Below are 20862 nucleotides of genomic sequence, written 5' to 3'. Positions count from 1 at the left end.
TTAAATTAAACCATTGCGATACCAGTACTCACCATTGCTTCAGAAATGGCATTTCTTCTTCAATTTTGCCACATGAAAAGTACAGTAGCAGGATGACTCTTTTGTCAGGTCAACTTGTCCTGGTGTCAATATTTGTGTTTCAGCTGAATCTAATTTGACAAAGTCTGTATCTAGATGACTTACGCAATTCACAGAGTTTGTTGACACGGCGGTCAGTGAAATATGAGGTGTGATTGACTACAGTCCGGATCAGGCGTCAATAATCACAGATTATCAGTGTTGTGTGGAGACCTTGTTTTACACCGTTTTATTGGTTTGGTTGTGAGGAAAATACTGAGACCAGTGGCTGTAACTATGGGGCGCCTTAAGAGGACAAATAGAATCCGCTCGTGAGATAATTTGACCTTAATATCTACATATTGGTGTCGTGATATAGTGTCATCTCTTTCTTCCTTTTTCCCTACCTTCCTTCCTTACAGGTTTGCGATAGCAAAACCTGTATTGGTCCTGCTCCCGTCCATGGGCGCCACCATTTTGTTTCTACAAATGTTTTAGAGGTTTGAACAGATATATGCGAAAGTCTGTATGAGTATAGCTATTAAGAAAACCACCATGGTTAAGTTGACAAAGTAATACCTTAAGCTTGGACATAAAAATAACTACTTATCATCCAACATGTTTAACAGTTAAACTTTATTTTTACCACCATCACAGTTCTGTCGTACATGTACGAGACCAACTAATAGTATGGTGCCGAGTATATTTATACAATATATGCAAAAACATTTTACAAAGCAAGCAAGATCATATTAGATTTATAAGACAGTTCTTTTGTTAAGTCAGCTATTTCTGATATTTCAGACTCCTCAAATTCCAAACACATTGTTATATCACCTACCACGTAGGCATGTACAATTTACATGTATTCTTAAGATGATGGCTGCATGATGCAATTCCACAAGTACTATAGTGCTACTGCTACAGTCAGAAGTATTCCACAAGTAGAGAGGGTGAATACCTTACCTTACACCTTAGATCCTCAACTTTGAACTAGAGTGCATACAATACAATAATTTCTGGGTTATGCTTATATCATACAGCATGCCTGTGTTCTACGTACACGTGGCGTAGTCTTTTGTTTTCTAGCTATGTTTAGAGGGTACCAGTATGTATTACTTTACAATATGTTTTCGTAAAGTTGATATTCTTGTGTTAGTTGCATTCAAAACCCTAACGGTGCTTTCTTTGACTATGACGTCTTCTCACCTGATCGACAACAATGTAGTGACCAATGGAGGACACTTAATAATGATGCAATGCATAACCATTTCATGCCCGAAAGATCTACAACTTAGTTATGTTGTCGCCGATGTTAGGACAACCTTCCTGGCGGACAGCGACGTGGTAGAGCCTGCCTTTCTCACTCGAACCCTGCATGCTTCCCTTCCCAGTTTCCGACAGCGCCGCTTTCGAACCACACGTTTTGCAGTTCTTCACAGTAAGAGCGATGACGATGAACAACCCCTGGACGCTATTCAATCCCGTGAAAACAAACCAAATGGCAGTGTTGTCAACGAACGGCGCCACCAAGCCCAACGCCCAGGTTAACCCCATCATGGTGGTGATACGGAGGCAAACCCGCATCAGGGCAAACTCCGAGCCCGTGCGAGCGGCGGACGTCTCACGGGCCGAGCGGTACAATGACATGACTATCCACACCAGGAAATAAGAATTGGAAAGAACGACAAACCCTACCACCACGCCGAATGCTAGCAGACTAGCCCAAGGGTTATCCATCCAGCAGTGCTCACCACCGTACAACACACGGACCGCTTCTGTCCATGGAGAAAAGTCAAGGAAAGCACACACGCTGACCAGGATCAGCGGAAGGCCAAAGCTGAACACGGCATAGCGGCGGTACGGAACGCCGTAGCTGCTGAACTGGTTACAGCAAAGCTTCCTGAAGAGATCAAAGGCAAGCGAGGACATCGACAGGAATGTTACGAGGAGGCAGTAGTGGAGCAGGATGGCAACAGCCATGCATAAGCGCTGCAGGGTATGCAGTGTAAGTAAAGCACGGGAAAGGAAGAGAGACTCGGCCAGGGTGAGCATGACTACGAGCTGCAGCTTGAGCCTGTCCGGAGTAGAAGAGAACTTCCTGTAGTACACACCGTGGGCTGTGAAGCCGATTCCAGAGGCAATGGACAGGCTGAACATGGTGGTTGTTAGCAGTTCCTGAACTGCAAAACCACCCCCCTTACCTTTATCGTCACCATCGCCATCACCAGGATAACGACTTAAGCACGATGTGCAAACATAAGCCTGGTTCTCTACGATGAGGTACTCTGTCGCGTTGCATGTCAGGTTGTCTGAACCGTCCAGAAGTAAAGCATCGCCGCTAGGCAGGACGGAAACCTGGGACGTGTTGTAGAGTAAAGAGCCATTTCTACACCAATCATACGGTTCGTTTGGGTGCATCAAGTTAGGTGGAGCGCGGTACAGCTCACGGCAGGCATCGATAATTGGATCATAGAAGCTATCCGAAGGGCATCGGGGCACGTCATCGGTTGGCCTATCTGATCCCAGAACCAAACTGCCGAAATTAAACAGTTGGCCAAGAAACAATGTGCTCTGGTCAAGTTCTTGAGCGTTGTTGTTGCCGTGAGGGAAATGTGCCGCGGGCAGCCCGCAATCTAGATCTGACACATGGACACCATGACAAAGTGCACTGAACACGTTAAGAAAACTCATGTGGACACTGCTGTGAACATGTGCTACCAGGCCAGTAGAGGGGTCCGCTGGACAAGCCGGGCTTAGGGACACAGGGTAAGTCGGTACGCACCGCCGAGCGCCATATAAGTCAGGGGGAGTAAAATAAAACAATAACACTTCACACAACCCATCTCGTAAGCTTTCTAAACTGTAACGGTTCGGTGACGTAACGTTGCTGCAGGACAACTGAACGGAAAGCCGCCAGCTCTCGAGCATGTGCGACGCCTCGTTACAAATCGCACAGAAAACGTTCGAATACGTCGTCAAGGTGTCCACGTCTACTACAGGAGTGATGTACACAGCGTCTGGAAGGGTGAGGTTCACACCGGTGAAGCCCTTAGTTGCAGAAACAAGTTGAATCTTCCCGCATTGACTGCTGATGTCAGAGTTGCGCCATGTTGCCGGGCAGCTCGCCACCATCCAGTGGAAGGTGCCGGTGTTCCCGCTGGGCCGGCACTCGTAGGGGGCCGGTGGGACTGCCTGGCGGGCTGGGTCAGGAGGTGCCCCGGGAGCGGAGTTCTCGCACTCATCGGTGAAGTCGCTGCAACAGGTGCCTAGTCGGCTGCAGTTCTGAGAGCAGTCGCAAGACGTCGCACTGATGGAGCTGTCCGAGTAGCAACGGTTAGAACAGGAGGTCTCCGTCACGATGGGTCGCCGTTCTGTTGAAAGACGGAAAAAGAAACATGTAAATCTACATGCATTCTAGAAAATTAAAACAGAAAAACAGATGAAAAATCCATGCCATCTTTGACTTTGACTTTATTTGGATCTACATTTACAGTTAACTTGACATCTCTACTAGCTTTTATTACTTTGGTCCTGTACATGTAGTGATGTTCCACACAAAACTACTGATAGACAGGGTAGGCATATAGAAATCATACTTTTAAAGGATACATAATATATATCTAACAGAACACATAGCTACTGTCTGTACTCCTTGTTTCTTTTGTATATAGTGTATAAAATGCCCTCTGATATATCGATATGACTGGGGGCGAACGGATTTGAGTCTTGTGATGGGGAAAAAATATTTTGTTACAAGTAACAACTCCAGAGAGGTCCAGTAGATACCTCGCTTAGAATCCTCGTGCCAACTCTCGCCACAGAGCTCCATGTAGTCCGGGCAGCAGTCTCCGAAGTGTCGGCAGTCGAGATCACACAGGCACATCTTGTCCTCCCCCGCGGTGAAGCCCTCCCCGCACCGCCCGGCACAGGACGACACACCGGCGGTGACGCACCCGGGAAAGGTCTCGTGGTCTTCCGCGGGATCAGGCCGCAGCCCCCCGGCGGCAGTGTCCATGTCCGGCACGGCTGCGCTGCCTGTGTGTTTCGAAAAGCACAGTTATGAGCTATGTTTATCAACACCGCCTAATTTGCATACATTTCCATAAAGTGTCCCAGAACCTCTACGGTGATGGGAGTAATGTCCGCCCGCCCAGCCAGATTAGCGCGTACGGGGGTTGGGGGCTTGATATTAATTATCTTGCTCCCGCAAGGCCAGTACTAGTGTTCCGGCAAAACGACAGACTGACAGAAATAGCCTTATGCTCAGCAGACTGAGCTCGGTAAAAGCCCCTCAAGTCGACCGATGGAGAATGGTGACCAGGTGACTATCACACTTACAACCTACTAGTAATTTATACCAGGGCCGCATTTTGAACCGGGTCCCGGCCGGGCTGTTTTCAGAAACGAGAAATTAAAGTGTTTATCAAGCAATCTAGAAAAAGCGCATTTTGTCTTATCGTTTCGTGTGTTTTGTTGTCTTTTCGTTCCCGCAAAATGCCCGGCCTGGCCCCGGTTCGAAAATGTGGCCCTTGCATTACAAAATGATTTGGAACCTTTGGGTAGAACTTTTTAGCAGAGCTTTTGCAACCAATCCAGGCGTCGGACAAGCCATTTCCTAATAAGGTAATGTAGAGGTTATTACCCTTTATGGCCCTTGCGTCTTGCACATCCGGTGTAAGATAATCCCTACCCACGGTATAAGGTGACTCTGAAGATTAATGACAAACTTATTTACATCGTCTATCTTCGTCTCAGTGAATGCCACTGACCCTATCCACTGATATGAGTCACAATATGTTTAGTCCACGACTTTACTAAGCATTGAGTCGATCGAATGTGATGAGTGTGTATGTTTTTTTTGGGGGGGGGAGGGGTTGCTCGCGCGCGGCGCGCGCGCGTGTCCGTGTGTGTGTGCGTGTGTGTGTGTGTGTGTGTGTGTGTGTATGTGTGTGTGTGTGTGTGTGTGTACGCGTAACCATCAACTCAAGAAGCTGTGAATGGTATTTGGTAGGTGGTTAGGGGTCTAGAAAACAAAGTTCAAGTTCGATAATGGACCCCTTAGCGGCTTCCTAGGGCACTGCAGTGGACCTGTCGGTTTTGAAATCTCGTATTCTGGACATGCTGTGGTCATGGCTTTTGAGTGGCAAATAGCTCTTGGGACAGAGAGTAAGAGCTGCAGGTTCGGTCCCCGAGTTTGGCGTATCAAGCTCTAAAAAACCAACTAAACATCTTATGAAGAACATCGATGCTTGTGAAAGAAGATTAGATATTGCAGAAGCGACCTCGACATTTTGTAGTATCAGTTTCCAGGTGGGAGTATATAGAAACAGAGCAGGCTGACAGAAGGATAGGATTACGTGATTACTGTCAAGATTGATGGTCCTACTCACATACTTATTGTTATTACCTGAAGATCGCTGTCAGACGTGATACTATAATGGATGAAGGCTGCTTGTTTTGTTAAGGATTTAAATTGTAACCGTAAGCTGTTGGACAGTCTTCCATCAAATGACAATGTTTAGAACATCTGTGCCTACGTTTAGGTATCAAGTATTTCATCCCTGCGTCAATCCACGATCAACTCGAAATTTGACCTTAGTACGACTGTGTTTATCATATATGCTTGTCTGAATTGTATTGGACTACCCAACCCAAATGCTGTTATTCAATTGTTATTGTTATCGTTATTGTATTTGTCTTTGTCAGCTGTAATTTTTATTTCTAGAGGTGATTTTTATATTGTAGCTACCTGCTGGAGTGCATCACCTCTGTGTCCTATATATCATATGTTGTTAAATAGTAAGAAAAAAAATCCAAGATCTCGTGGCTACACATTTACGAAGAGACATGCTTGGAAGTGAAACAACCGAAAATCCATTACCGTCTACGGTAGCTGCTTTACCTTCGCGAGAAGGTTGTGTTTTCGGTTTTCCTATGATGGAGTGCATGCATGTGTATGCATATGTGATGAATGTTTACAACAGCATAACTCGATAACCTGTCGGTGGATGTTCATGATATTCAGTAGGTGGGTAGGTGTTAGGGAGACAAAGGCTAAGTTCCAGAATGGGTCTCCTGGTGGCTACCTACGGTACTGCAGCGGACCTTGTATGTATGTTTGTTATCAGCATAACTCGACAAGCTGTCGATGGATCGTCATGATATTTGGTAAGTGGGTAAGGTTCGGGGAAACAAAGGTCAAGTTCAATGGGACTCCTGGCGGCTTCCTACGGTACTGCAGCGGAACTTCACAGGTGGAATTTTCTGGAAGTGATTTTGAGTGGTGGATAGCAATTTTTCTAATATATATAGATGGAAATATATACTCACCATCAAAGAGTGTGTCGTTGTTCCTCAAGCCCTCATCTACTGTCGTGTTCTCATGTTGTCCAAAATGGCCGAATCCGGGGTTGAGCCCGGCTGGTTGGTCCTGTGTAGTGTCATCTTCTTCCAAATCCGGCTGGTGGATGCAGTCCCCATCTTCATATCCACGAGCTGCCACCGAGCAGGGTTGCTGCGACAAATCTTCGTGGGTTTCAGGGATTCTTTTTGCCGCCGCTGATGTTACGTATTTCAAGCGGACTGAGAAGCAACAGACGCCGACCAGACAATAGACGATAGACTGTATCACCTTCATCTTTTTTACCGTTAACTTGATCCAAAGCAGGACGGAAAATGCAGGCGCGCAATTCAACAGGCTGATTTATAGCAACGAAATATATACGTAAGGGATACATGACAAAGAAGATCCTCATCAATATTCATGAAAATCTAATCTACTTGGATGGACCAATCAAGCCCCAAGGTCTGTGTTAACGCTAACTTTGCTAAATATATTACATATGCAAGAAGGTTAGCTCTGGGCCTTGTGAAGTGATAAGAAGTAATAAAAGGTCTGAGTCCGTATGAGTTGGGTAGTTACATAATTGCAGCTGAAAAAGGCGATTTCTTTTCAGTTCAATTCGAAAACCAGGCTGCACAACGGTTACCTAAGCCAAAAAAAATGTCAAAAAAGTGTGAACGCCCCCTAATTGTTCTAATGGCCAGATTAGCTAGGGGGTCAGTCTCTGCACAACTAAGGCCCACATGTTGACCAGACACTGACGCTTGGACACAGAGGAGGCCCTACTAGCCTGTGGCCAAGGATACGAACATGGGGCAAACTTACATGTAGATCGGGCCTACAAGGCTATACACGACATCGATGTAGGCTCAGATTGCAAACATAGAAACAGGTCCATTAAAAGCAAGTGAGTTCCGGGTGCTTTATCCCAGTGTCTATATATACCACACCACAACATCGACAGAACCGTTCCGTACCTATGTATACATGTCTGTGGCTTACTCCCAAGTTTTAACTCTGCAATGATAACTAGAATCTCTATACCCCAAACAGCACAGGGCAGGAAACTCCGCTTGTTTCTTTGTGCTTACCCAGTAAACTGCTTTATGGCGTAACGTGCCCGCTTTGAACTGATCCGTACAAATTGCCTATCCGGACAGATTTATCTGATCCACTCACCCCTGGATGGACCTCTACTCTTTGCAGTTACTGTAATTAATTGTGGTGTGCTTTTTAACGTGCTTGAGGTATGGCTCTTCTCAAACACGGGACTTCCATTTAACGTCCTAAATCCGTGGGACGGCCCCTACCAAAGATATAGGTACTCGTGTTCACATGAGTGAACTCAGTGAAGTGAGGAAATTCGTGTCAAGTGCATTTCCCAAGGGCACAATGCCAACGGATGCGGAATGAGCCAGGGGACCCCGGATCCGAACCCAGGACTTCTAATTTCTGGGTCAAACACCCTGCGGTGACGCCACCGCGACGCCACCGCCGTGAATTAGGAAGGACTATGTTTAAAACATAATGCAGGGTTGCTACTTACTTGCAGCACATGCGGAGGTAAACCATGAGAAAAAGAGAACGAGCGGCAGTATTACCCACATGACGCCTTCTTCAGCGGCGAACCGACTTGGAATGAGCAAAATTCCTACGTGCAAATCTCAGCATTTTATGGCATAGAAACGCTTAAGGGCAGAGTTGTAAAATACGTCATAGCAAAAGCGGACTTCACCTACTTAAGCTGCTTCCCAGCAGCTACCATTGTTCTGTGGTAAAATACAATTCATAACCATGGCTTATTAACAATAACTCGTAAACCACGCCAAGTGTAAAATACAATAAACGCTATATAGTATACAGGAGGCATATAAATAAGTCCGAAATATCAAGTCAAGTATTTGCAAAAATTAACAAAATTATCAAGCCATTAGGCTTATTCGGGTAATCTACAAATAAGACCCAAAGTATACGTAACCTGGAATCCGATCCATCGTCGTTAGGCGGGACAGAAGGCGCTTTGCACCGCCGAGGTAACTTTGACACCCGGTAGTAGTTGACGCGGCAGGAGTTCTATGGACGATGACGGTATAGTTTCAATGGCGCATGAATAAGTCCGAAATATCAAGTCAGGTATTTGCAAAGATTTATTAAACCCCTACCGCATGAAACTCCCACCGCGTAATTACGTAAAACAACCACCGGGTACAAACGTTTACCCAGGCGGCATAGAGCTCCGTGTGCCCCGAACAAACCTTGACCGAAGATATCCTGGCCTAACGACGATAGATTCTAGGGTAACAAACCTTGACCGAAGATATCCTGGCCTAACGACGATAGATTCTAGGTTATACCCAAAACGAATCCTCTGTCACAACTGCATAAAGTACATACATGTACATGTGCCAGGCGCTACTGTCTGCAAATGTTACCCTCTATATGTTTCCCCAAAAATAACCAAAGTGCAAACTAAGAAAGTACATTTGTAGATGCCAAAGGGCAACACAGCGACACTGTAAATGCAGAAATGTTCGCGGGGATTTAATTTCGCGGTAGGGAGAAAAGTAAGTGTTCGCGGTGGTTTGTGTTTGAAACAATAGTAGCGGTAGTCACACAATAGAATGGCTTTTCACGGTGGTTTCAAGTTCGCGGTAAAGACTTCACCGCGAACCTAAATCACCGCTAACATTTCTGCATTTACAGTATTGCTTGTTCATTGATACCCAAGTCCTGCGGAACAAGGTAGATCGTAACTACAACTAACAACATTCTAGCCAAGGCCGGACATTATTAAACTCCTTTGTTCATAGAGTGCACGGCTTCAGTGCAGCCAGGAGATTCGCTCTGCGTGGATTGGCCACGCATGTACACGTAAATATTGACTTCGGAAGTCATGCTCGTTTGTGGTGGATAGTAATCTGGTTAGGTCCGGCTTACTGGTAAATGAAAATAACAAGTTTTCCTTTAGCAATTATGTAAGTCAAAATAATAAAAAACCATCTGCATGGCCAAACACAAAACTATTTACACTTTCGACTTCTAGATATAGGCTACGGCTAAAAACAATAATTCCATTGGAAAAGGTATTTCTATTACTCTCATATTACTTTGTTCGCGTCTACATTTTTAATGGAATCTAATTTTCACGTTCGTCGAAATTTATTCTCGCAAACATGCATTGTATTGAATGCATGGCGATCACTTCGCTCCCACCCATACTTTGATGCTGTCCCTGGTCCGCCTCTCGTCTTGACTGTTGTGAACGGGCGCCTCCTTCCTTCTCTCCTCGGAATGGCAGCAACAACCAGATGTTTAAATTAGTTACACGTAAGTTACAACCACACCAACGTACAGAAACACTGGAAGTTTAATCTCTGTAACTGTGCCAATACATCAGCATTTTTACATCTGCATTTGGCGAGGGTACAAGGCTCACTCATTGATTGTTCTCTCAACTTCCCTCTAGTTGTACTGAAATTACTCTGTACATCACTACTGACTTTGCGTAGAAATTCTGTCTCCAACAATTTTCATTACTTACAACGTTGTACATCTTACTTTTGCTAGAGAGACTCTCAGAGGTTATTCAATATTTGAGCTGCTTTAAAGTATGGGCCTTCTGGGGCAAAGAGGGAGCCTCAAACTTGCTGTATCCAACACCTAGGCACATTACTTACAACCAACAACCTTTACATTGTCTAACACATCTTCAGATATAAAACCTTTCCAATACAAGGTTGAATAAACTCTCATCAGCATTTTCCTCAGAATGTACATTCACTACTACATGTATTTGTTATGAGGTTTACAAATGTACTGAGTGAAGTAAAGGTCTTCAATGGTGAACAAATGTATAATAGATTCACATGTGATACAGGAACTACTATCCTTGTGCATTTTATCTTCAATTGTTACAACTTGGATTCAAATTGCAAAGTTTGAATTCCGATTAAAAGACAATCTCTCTAGGCTCCCTTCTTGCCCCCACTTTTGGCACTGTGCCTTATCTACATACTGAGAGTGTAGTCAACAGAACTTAACTGAAAATAAAACATCAGTGGTAAGGGCTGGTCTATCACACAACACGTTTGGGTCCACAAAGGTTGGTGACAGCTACGTACGCTGTAACAACGGGCACAAACTGATCCTATGCAGCTAAGCAGCTCAATCTTACAAGTCTTATTAATATTCACAATACGACCATCAGTAACGTGGACGAGCCTGAAACGGCTGTCTCTGTCTGTATGCACCAGGGGGTGGCGGGTACGGTGGTGGGGGAGGAGGTTTTCTGGGAGGGGGTGATCTCGGCCCAAACCCAAACTGTCTGGGCCCGTGCGGCCTCGGCCCGTGGTGTCTGGGCCCGGGTGGCCGGTGACCTGGCCGGGGGCCATGTAGCCTGGGGCTGGCTTGCTGGCGAGGACGTGGTGAGTAGAAAGGGTCTCTGGGCCCGAAGCTGGGCCCTGGTTCAGACCTGGGCTCCAGTCTAGCAATGGGGCTCCCCTGGGGAACACTGGGCTGTGAGCCGCTATTTACAGCTGTCAGGGTACCCGGGTCTATGTTCCGGTCGCGGTCGAACTGTTGCGGTCGGTCACGCTGGACAACATCGATTGACTGTCTCCTTTCCGGGTTTTGTCCGCGGAAGGCACCGCTGCCGCGACCGCCCAACCGCTGAATCGGCTGCCCCGCCATGGCGCTCCCACCTAACCGTTGTATTGGCTGTCCCCGTCCCGCACCTAAATCGTTTTGTTCACCCAGACGCTGAATCGGCTGCCCCTGCACTACCCCTGCATCCCCTATCCGCTGAATGGGCTGGCCCTGACCGAACCCTCCTTCGTTCATATGGTTAGCCTGACCAAACTGACCTCGTGGTGTACCCTGAGCCTGCTGCCCTCTGAAATCCGGCTTCCCATCCGTGACAGTGGGAATCCGTGGCCCCTGTAGGGGTGCATTTGTAACTGGTGGTCCGCTGGCGTTGAACTGGCTATCCCCTATTGGTAACCTCTGAGGCATCATTCCCCCTCCCCTCCCTACACCCTGAAACTCTGTAGCATTCCCTGGGATGGAACCTTGAGGACTCTGCAGTCTTGAGCTATTGTCCACCCCACCCCCTAACTGTGCTATACCCCTGGGAGGGGCACCTACGGGAGTGCCTCTACCCACAGCCGGGACGCTCTTGTTCTTCAGGATACTCCTAGAAGGAACTCCGGGTGGTGACGCCATAGGTAAGGATACTCCGGGGCCGTTTGCATTCTTCAAGATTCCCCTGGGAGTGGAGGAGGGTTTAACCTTCATACCTTTCGCTGGTTGATGATACTGCTGTAGTCCAGGCATTGGGTTCTGTGGAGGGAGGACACTGGAGATGGGCGCACCCTGGGGAGTGCCGCCCTGCCCTGCGCTCATAACGGTCTGAGTCTCTGCCTGACCCCCCTTCCCCAGCTTTACCAACCCTGCTAGTTTAGACAACAAGTCAGACTGTCGTGTTCTGCCACCTTCACTAGTCTGGTTAATCAACCTAGATAAGAGATCGGGTGCGTTTGCCACGGGTTCTTCGTCTTGTACGGGAGTAGCACCCCCTTCCTCGTCATGGAGGGGGGTTCCAATGTCATCAGGGGGTGTCATGCCCCCCTCAGGAGTCACCCCACCCTCAGGTGTTTTGTCACCGCCTACATCAGGCTGTGGAGGGACAGGGGGGACAGTGGCGGGGACATGCTGTACCGGCTTCTGCGGCCAAACCGTGGATTTTGACGGGCTTGACTTAGTGTTACCTTCCGTTGCACTTTTACTGGGTTTACCAGCAGCAGCTTTCGGGGACTCCTGGTGAGATTTCCTTACTGGCGAGTCAAAAAGACCCGAGACCGCTTGAGGCAAACTTGGTGCATTGCTCATCATTTCCCTTAACCTGGAGTCCAAGCTGCTCTCGCCACTACCTGCTGCTGGCTTCTCTTTCTGACTGGCCTGCGACAGAAAACTTGTTGACACCCCCGCAGGAGTCAACTCTTCAGCGTCTACTGTCTCAGTCTTGGCGGAGTGGACTTTCTTAACGTCCGGGGATTCCTCTCCTTCAGCAGTAGACTTGGGCTCTGTCTTTGACAGTAAAGACACTAACTGAGCTGCGTTCATTTTCTTGAGGGTGGAGGGATCGGTGACCCCCACGTTTTGCAACAGTTCCAGGATGTTGGAGCCAGCCGCGGTCGCAGCAATGGCAGAGGCCGTGGTGGGTTTCTCGTTCTGCACCAGCTTGGCTCTCTTGCTGGCTGGACCTGTGTGTGAGTGGGAGGGTCTGATCCCTGTGCCTGTCCTGGTTATGGACTTGCTTGGTGTCACAGCTATTGGGGAGAAGGAACAGATTTTAGTTTGGCTCTTATATTCAACTCTTTACTGCACTAGTCTGTAATTACAGTCTCATGATATTCTAGGTCAAAGCTCTCACATTCTCCCTTACCTGCAGCTGAAAGATGTCATTCATCAATAACTAAGATTGAAAATAAAAATCTACTACTCAGCAATAACATACAACAGGGAAAATAAATGTATTCAAAATATGGTAGCTTTTCTATCATTCTCAAGATGAATACATGAACAAATGAATCATTTCTTTTTTCCTGCAGTTTTAAATTCATCCGAGGTTCATAAAAAAATTGTCGCCGCTGCACTTAATACAAGTAACAAGAGACAGCAGGGCTTGAAATTCATATTTGGAAAAAAGTGCACTTAAAATTTGGGGCGAAACATCAACTTACATGTAAGTACATTGTCAACAAAAGAAATTTACCATTGTACAAACTCTACTGCACTGTTCATAACTGGAATCTGTTATTCTAAAGCTAACCTCAAAATTTGGTTGTATCATTTCTATTACACTTGAATGTAAAAAATATGCTGTATACTTAAGTTCTTTGTACCCAGGTACACATGTAAAATATTTTTGTCAATAACCTTTTGGGTAGGTAACCTTATTATCTAGGCGCACCTGTGAACCCACAGTCAAAAATGGGGTGCACAGATCCAATTTTGGGTGCACAAAATTGTATATGCACCCAGTATTTCGAGCCCAGTGCAGTAACTCACCAACAATGTTTGAAGCAGCCTTCCCTTCCTCGTCGTCATCTGAGATGTCCATGTCCTCCACCTCCCTGGTGTCAGGTTCCTCGGGGGGTGGGGTGCTGCCCGGCGATGGCGCGTCTTCTGACGGAGAGGGGATGGGACTGTCTGGGTCTGGCAGGTCCTTCTTGTACTGGTCAATTCTCTTCTTAAAATTGGAGATTCTCGTGCCAAAGTTCTTGTAGGCCTGAGAGGAGCAGAGGATATTGCGTTAGGTGAAAGTTTTGGGGTTAGTTAAGTAAGCAATAGCTTATCTGCTTCTCAAAAGAATGATTTTCAAGAGTCACTGTACCAGGTTTTGAACCGACAACGATTATGACATCATGAGCCGCAATCAACTTGATTACCTGAAGGCAGGAATAAAGAACTGGAAGTATGATTTCTAAAACTTGATGTTCAATAACATCCAAAGGGTGTATATTTTGGACAAATGTCTTTGTGAATTGTTCATTGAACAATACTTACAATACAATGGTTGCTTGTTTTCAGGAAATGTTGTATTTCAGTGTCATTGGTGACACAAGAACTTTAAAAAAAAGGGGGTGGGGTAAGGATAACACAAGAGACTCGGACATACATTTGCCACTATCTTGGCTTCGCTGTGTTGTGTTGAGTAGAAGATCTCAGCCTGCTCCACCAACTCCACCATCTTTTTCCTCTCCGCCAACTGCTTGTCCATGCTCTTCACAAACTCCTCCAGCTTTTCTGTCGCCTCGTCAAACTCCTCCGAAAACTTCTTCCCTCCTTGTCGATCTGTAAAAGAAAGACAGAAAAACAGTATTACTGTAACAACAGTAATTCTGTCACAAACATGTACATCAACAAGTAGGTGGATCTGAAAATGATAGCCAACCAGAGCAATGGTTTGAGGTAAAAAACTAAAATCTATTACCTATAAGAATGATTTCATCAGGTTGGTAAGTCACTGCAAAAAAGTGTCTTTGAACACAACAAAGTGTTGTTTTTATTCAACCAACGTTTTGGTGACCATCTTTACTTTTTGGACCGCATCCGTAAGCATCTATAGCTGCAGTGCAAAGTGAACCAGTGAGAATTGCCCTGAGGAAAGTGACAGACGGTCACTGAAACATTGATTGAATAAAGCACTTGGTTGTGTACGAAGAGTGTTTTTGCTCAACAAACATCTTCAGCAACTTCAATGATAAAACAAAGAAAATGGCCAAAAAGATTGCTCTGGTTGCTGATGAATTAGACTTTTAGTGTATACAACAGAACATCTGGCAAAGAATTCTGCAACAAGGTTACTTGAAGCCCATATTCTACAGGCCTTTCAAGCTTATATGTAAGCAACTTTCAGTAATCTCCTAGCAGATACCAGAAGTGAAGATGATAAAGTATTCTGACTAGTCAAAGTCCATGACACATCACTGTTTGCTGGCAGCTTAAGGGACCGTTGAAGCTGGTATCTCACTTGACCCGCGGCACATTGGCGACCTTGCTGCGGCTAAGCGATTTTAGTATTTCTACAGAGCGCTCAATGTATTTCAGCAATAGAAAACAAATCTTTTCACAATTTGTTTTGTTTTCTTAAATCTAGTCATATTTAATGTTTTGCATGATATTCCCATTAAAAAGTCAAGGGTAACACAAATTCCAATTTAGGTTGCAGCAGGGTCACCGACAGGCTGAATGTCCAGTGAGGTACCCGCTTGAGTGTCAGGAACCTGGCGCAGTTAGAAATCGTTACAATCCTTCCTTCCAACATCTGCTTGGAGATCGACCCTCCAGGCCTTACAAGTATAATCTGCAGTCTCCCTTTCAGGATGCTGCGAGAGGCCATCTCTCGACGACAGCTTGCCAAACTTTTTGAAGAACTGATTGCGCCCATGCGGATCTAGGCAGCAACGACAGAACACGACATAAGTCACGATCACGGCCACGCTTTCAGTTTACCAACCTTATCTAGTAGGGCTCAAAAAAACACTTTTTCATTTCAGAGCTTTCTTTCCCCCACACTCAGAAAAAAAATCAAGTAAAAAATTGAGCAGGCAACAGCACTTTCTCCACTTTCCTTACCTGAGCAAACTGATGCCAAAAGAGAGGGCAAAAGAACCCAAACACAGTCTGTTGCAGATATCATATGTTATACACCCCTCCCTCAAAGTTGAGAATACCTTTAAGTTGCTTGAGTGTTTCACTACTTGTGACATCCACCCGTAGCTGACTGAACTGCTGTTGTCGGAATATCATGTCATCTTCCAGTCGCTTGAAGGAACTGATGCTGTCAATCAGCTTCTGAGGCTGGAAATAACAATCGCGATAATAAAAATATGAAATATTGATAAAAACGACATTCATGGAATGTTTATGGACATGACGATATAGAATGTTAATGAAAATGGCAATTACAGAATATTCATGAAAAGGACAGCATGAGAATTGATTGACATGCAAAGCTGATGAGTTGTCATTATTCCATAGAGCCCATTTAACCTTCTCCCTGCTGCCTAACTCTGTAACCAATAGGGAATTGGGTGCCAAATGGGTACTTCAGTGTGCTGAAGGTTAAGAAGTCTGGTCCCCCTCAAAATAAAAAAAATTTAAAAAAATTGGATGCCCTGTCTATAAATCCTAGCTAAAAACCTATGGGTTTAGTGCAATGTTTACTCCAAAAGGTGTTTTTTTGAATGTCCGGAGATGATACAACCCATTCTAAAGCTAATATTTATTATTCATGTGTAGATTACTGTGTGATGAATAGCAGTACTTTACAATTCAATAGACTGTAGTCACTAACCTTGAACTCTGCAAGAACCTTTGTGTTCACCTTCTTGGGCCGGACTTTTGAACTCACTGGAATGAAACCAAAATGTTGGAAACATTACTGCGCATTCATGACTACAGCATTGAATGTCAAAAAAACTGTTAAAGGAAACAACAGATCTTCAAAAATTTAATTTACAATACATGTATAGTTTCATGCAAAACCATTATATATTTCACCCCTTCACATTTTGGAAATTTTGGCAAAATGAGTAACATTACAGTTGCAGACTTTTACTAAATTGTATAAGATAAGGTGCTTCAGTTATGATTTTCAAGCAAGTGTATTGGATACCTCTTTTTTTCATGAAACACAAATATAGTGTATCAGGGTAAGTGATCTTTCTTTTGATGAGATCCGGAACATCATCCTCCCCCTCAAGCCACCAAAACTTAATTTTTGATTTCCTATCAAGATCAAGCCAATTACTTTAAATAATTCATCATTTTTGTATGTACCCTGATAACAAAAAGCTAGTCTTTTAATGAGGTAAGTGATAACATATCTTGGATGCAAATTCAAAATCCAGAGTTGTTACACAACAGACAAAACAGGCTAATACTTCTATCAACTTCCTTCTCAATAAAATCATACAACTCATATTGAGTAACTGTAAGTTCTGTTGGCACAGTGATACATGTAGGTTTAAAGCTTCAATTTCTCTATGAATGTGTGGTTGAACAAAGATAAGGAAGCTCACCCAGTGCTCCCTTAAGCTGTGTGATGAAGTCACTGTCATACACACTTCTCTCCTCCCAGATGTTGAAGATCCTGTCCACAGACTTACGGATAGTGGAATCTCTGTATAAATAGACAAATAATGTCATCATCTCATAAATGTTACACCTCTTCTTTAGATAAAGCCTTGATATGGTTGAATAATGTAGCCTGGGTGCCACCCTAGTTAGTCTTCCTGGGCTAACCATGTTAGGGGAAAGTATGGGAGGCCCGGTAATCTACAGTAACTAAGATGGCACCTACATGTATGATGTAGGCTAAGCATAGTCACCATTTCCACAGAAATCATTTTTACATTTTTCATAAAAAATCATTAGAGTCTATCAGAGTTACACAAAAGCTGACAAGATAAACCACAGTGTCACCATTTGAAAGGCAATCATTCCAAAGGAAATTTGTTGCATAATAATAATAACTTTATTGCAAGTTCATGCCCGAAGGCTAATTGCAGACAAACAAGTACATGGGAATACATGGGAATCAAAAATAGGTATCTAGGCTACTGTCAAAGTTCTAAGTTAACTAAGGTTGACTATGGTTGGGTTTTACTTCTTTTTTGAAGGCAGTGGAAAATGAAGAGACCCACGTTTTTCATCGTAAGTGGGTTTGTTGATTTTAGTAGTGATATGGATTTTTGTAAGCTATTCAAATGGTGAAAGCTAGGAGAATTAACGGAAGCTGTTTTATATAAATCGTTTCTTTCGGCCTCATATAGAGGGCATTGGCAAAGGAAATGTATTTCATTTTCCACTGCGTTCATTGTACAAAACTTACACATTCTCTCGTGAGCGGGCAGCTTTTTATATCTACCCTTTTCTATTTCTAGTGGATGTGCACTTATTCGTATCTTACACACAGCTGACCGTTGTTCAAAATCTTTGTTGGAAAGATATTTTTCCATTGAGTATTCTGTTTTAACATTCCTATAAAATTTTAACTTACTGTCATCGATAGATAATTTATAAAGAAAACTTTGAGTGTAAATGTCGGTCAGCCTTTTTCTTAACAATGTACATATATGTTGTATGTCTAGATCGAGATTGTTGGCGTTCCAGATAAAGGAGTATCCGCTATTGTCAAGTACATCTTTCACATGTTGTAACCAGTTTTTCTTGTTGCTATTCACTTGGGAAGACTGTTGATACAATAGAGCATCTACTTGTAAAGGATGAGTCAAAGGATCGAGTTGTCTGAGGCGCAACCAATACTTAACTATGCGGATTGACACAACTAAATCTACCGGGAACACTCCAAGCTCTGCTTTACTTGCTATATTACTGGAATTTCGGTGCACTCCAAGAATATGTAAGGAGCAGACTAGAAAGGGCCATGAAGATGTGGGTTGAATAAAAATATTTGGTTAAACACTTTTTCTGCCACATGTAATGGCAAGCAATCCCCCTTCATCATGTTTGTTTCCTTAATCTACATTTTTACATGTATGTGCTGTAGTTTTGTACACACAATGCACCTGGAACTGTGTACAATAGCATGAAAATCGTTATGTACAGGACATCAAGGTACTCTTTGTATAGAATTTTTTCCGTTATTTTGTCACTAAAAATAAAAACACAAGAATGAAAATTTAGCACTGGAACAAAAATGAATACATTGTATAGACATTGAAATACCAACGGTACCATAGCACCAGCTTAGAATTGAGATCCTCTCGAGAGCATGGGTTCTCTGCATAAGGTACCTGATGTGTAAACAAACATCCGGTACACTATTCATTCATCATTTCATGTTTACTGTCATCATTGAAGATCACACCTGTTTCTTTGTCAAATAGTTCAGGTCCGGACCTGTACATAAAGTTGTGTTTAGGTATACAGCACTACAACCACCATTTACAATAATTTCTTTGTCTTCTTCCTAGCATGTTTTTGCCTACTCCTTACCTGGTCAGGGAAGCTGCTTCTACCAGCACAGTCTTGAAGGACTCGTTATAGGCAGTGGCACCCTTCCTCCGCCCATTTTGTAGTACATCATTGCAGAGGTACATCAGGTTCAGCTTTTCCGGAGGCTTGGCTGTAAATAGATAAAAACTTAGTTACAGTGCTCAGTCTTGTAGTTTTACAGGGTTGGACAAGTTTTGAAAAATTTATATACAGTATGTGTGGCCTAAAGAAACTTATTACTGGCCTGAATTGAAATGACAAGTTTCTATGCATTTTTACTTTCAGCAAGGCAATCCTTTAGCACTTTAAAGCAGGCTAGTGTGGTACCTACATCTACCTATGGAAAAATCGCACCCATGGAAGAATTACACTGGCTCGATCAGGCAAGTACAGGAGGATACTGCTTTCCCAATAGTCACTTTCACTTGCCCTGGACAATTAGGCCAATGGACTTGTCTGACCCTACCTTTACCCCAAGGCCAATAGATATTCATCTAACTGATTCTAACATGCTTTGTCCATTGAAAATCGAGATCAGTCCTTCTTCAGATGTGAAGGCATGGCTGCAGTTCTAGTAACAATTAAATGTAAAGCAAATGTAGACAAGGAAAATCTGGCCCAGGTGACAAAAACATACATGCTGGTGTGAGAGTGCTTAACTGTGTACTGTAATTCCATGATATTGGTAAATAACCGGAACTTTATACTTGTTGTATTTGGAATCTATGTGAAGGCGAACATGGTTCAATATAAATTATGCAATTGGGGGCCTAATTTGCATAATTGATCAGAAAATGCTATAATAGCCTTCTTTGTTAAGATAACACTGTCATACTTAAGACAACTTCAACTATTTAGGTGGAAAATATGATCAACTGATATAATTTATGCAAATGATGACCTTATTTGCATAATAAATGCTTGCACTATTGCCAGCTCTGACATTCACAAACATTTGAAAAACAATGAGTATGACAAATTCTGCACACATGATTCTGCGTACAATAATCAAAGAAACAAAAGAAAAATTATGTTCCAACAGTTGCAACAGTACACAGTTATAAGATAAGAAAGATTATTGTATATCACCGAATGGCACCCTCGTATTGAGAGGGTACTGTATTTTCACAGACATTCCTCAAAGACAATACGTGCCAAATATAGTGTATAACTATAAGGTATAGCGTATATACAACAATATAATATCAGCTAAATCATTTCAGGGAGGTCAAACTTGACTAACACAAGGATAAGAAAACAAGATATTTCATTTCAATATCTATGCATGGAAAAATTTCGTCAAATATATACAGTACGACTGCGTCCTCTATACCAATGTCAAGTCTATGTTGTAACATGCATATATGTTCCGCCCCTCACAACATACTAAGTCACATGGCCCCACACAAAAGGTTTCAATATCGGAAAATCTATACTCACATTTCCGAAGATGCTTCATCCACACCTGCACGATCTGTTGGTGGCTGCTCTTGTGGTGCACGATCCAGAGGGAGAGTGTTTGGATACTGTCCATCGTGTTCTGTAGTCCCGCCAGTTTGCGCTCAAAATTTTCCACGTTCAGGGACGCCATCTTGGAAACGTCTCTCGCCTCACCTTCCGCGAAAATACACGTCCAATTTCAACAATCGCAGCGGTCAAGCTGTATTTACCCGGCTAAAAGTTACGTACTCGTCCTTAAGATTAGAAAGAAGTTGGCTACATCCACGGAAACGTTTGCAAACGAGGGAAAATGGGGTGTTTTTTGAAGGAACGCCTCCTCAAAGAAACAGGCACCTCCATTTTACAGCAATGTTGGGTCTGCGCATGACTGATCCCTGTGGGCTAGTCCATTCAGCTAATAGGGACAGAAATTAACACTATTATTTTGATATCTCGCAAAATTATAAATAATATAAATTTGATCAAACATTCTA

At 43.8% G+C, this 20862-nt stretch overlaps 2 protein-coding genes across 3 annotated transcripts; both read right to left on the bottom strand.

Annotated features, from left to right (window-relative positions):
* Positions 1 to 657: 657 nt before the first annotated feature.
* On the bottom strand, positions 658 to 9628 carry LOC136427964 (uncharacterized). Its single transcript, XM_066417196.1, has 3 exons — positions 6391 to 9628; positions 3847 to 4095; positions 658 to 3431 (listed from the first exon to the last, which is right to left on the bottom strand). The coding sequence occupies exons 1-3, from the start codon at positions 6695 to 6697 to the stop codon at positions 1345 to 1347; spliced, it is 2643 nt and encodes an 880-aa protein (XP_066273293.1). The 5' UTR covers positions 6698 to 9628; the 3' UTR covers positions 658 to 1344.
* A 124-nt stretch (positions 9629 to 9752) lies between these two features.
* LOC136427963 (regulation of nuclear pre-mRNA domain-containing protein 2-like) lies at positions 9753 to 20751 on the bottom strand. Of its 2 annotated transcripts, XM_066417194.1 has the most exons (9): positions 20369 to 20751; positions 18929 to 19058; positions 16990 to 17090; positions 16263 to 16318; positions 15640 to 15766; positions 15261 to 15359; positions 14082 to 14257; positions 13472 to 13691; positions 9753 to 12729 (listed from the first exon to the last, which is right to left on the bottom strand). In XM_066417194.1, exons 1-9 carry the CDS (start codon positions 20517 to 20519, stop codon positions 10607 to 10609), a joined length of 3183 nt encoding a protein of 1060 aa, XP_066273291.1. In that variant the 5' UTR covers positions 20520 to 20751; the 3' UTR covers positions 9753 to 10606. The 2 variants fall into 2 exon arrangements, with proteins under 2 accessions (XP_066273291.1, XP_066273292.1); XM_066417195.1 differs by lacking the exon at positions 15261 to 15359.
* Positions 20752 to 20862: the final 111 nt, after the last annotated feature.

Source organism: Branchiostoma lanceolatum, chromosome 2, assembly GCF_035083965.1.
Source record: "Branchiostoma lanceolatum isolate klBraLanc5 chromosome 2, klBraLanc5.hap2, whole genome shotgun sequence".
In the NCBI taxonomy this organism is placed as follows: Eukaryota; Metazoa; Chordata; class Leptocardii; order Amphioxiformes; family Branchiostomatidae; genus Branchiostoma; species Branchiostoma lanceolatum.
The sequence above is the reverse complement of the archived record's forward strand: the minus strand, read 5'-3'. Positions and strand labels throughout refer to the sequence as shown.

Coding starts and splice junctions, on each gene's coding strand:
- LOC136427963 (XM_066417194.1), bottom strand. CDS start 20,519: ATGGCGTCCCTGAACGTGGAAAATTTTGAGCGCAAACTGGCGGGACTA. Junction 16,319..16,989: donor ACAGCTTAAGGGAGCACTGG/GTGAGCTTCCTT, acceptor GTTTCATTCCAG/TGAGTTCAAAAGTCCGGCCC. Junction 12,730..13,471: donor GGCTGCTTCAAACATTGTTG/GTGAGTTACTGC, acceptor TCTCCCCAATAG/CTGTGACACCAAGCAAGTCC.
- LOC136427964 (XM_066417196.1), bottom strand. CDS start 6,697: ATGAAGGTGATACAGTCTATCGTCTATTGTCTGGTCGGCGTCTGTTGC. Junction 4,096..6,390: donor CAACGACACACTCTTTGATG/GTGAGTATATAT, acceptor CGAAACACACAG/GCAGCGCAGCCGTGCCGGAC. Junction 3,432..3,846: donor GCACGAGGATTCTAAGCGAG/GTATCTACTGGA, acceptor GTCTTTCAACAG/AACGGCGACCCATCGTGACG.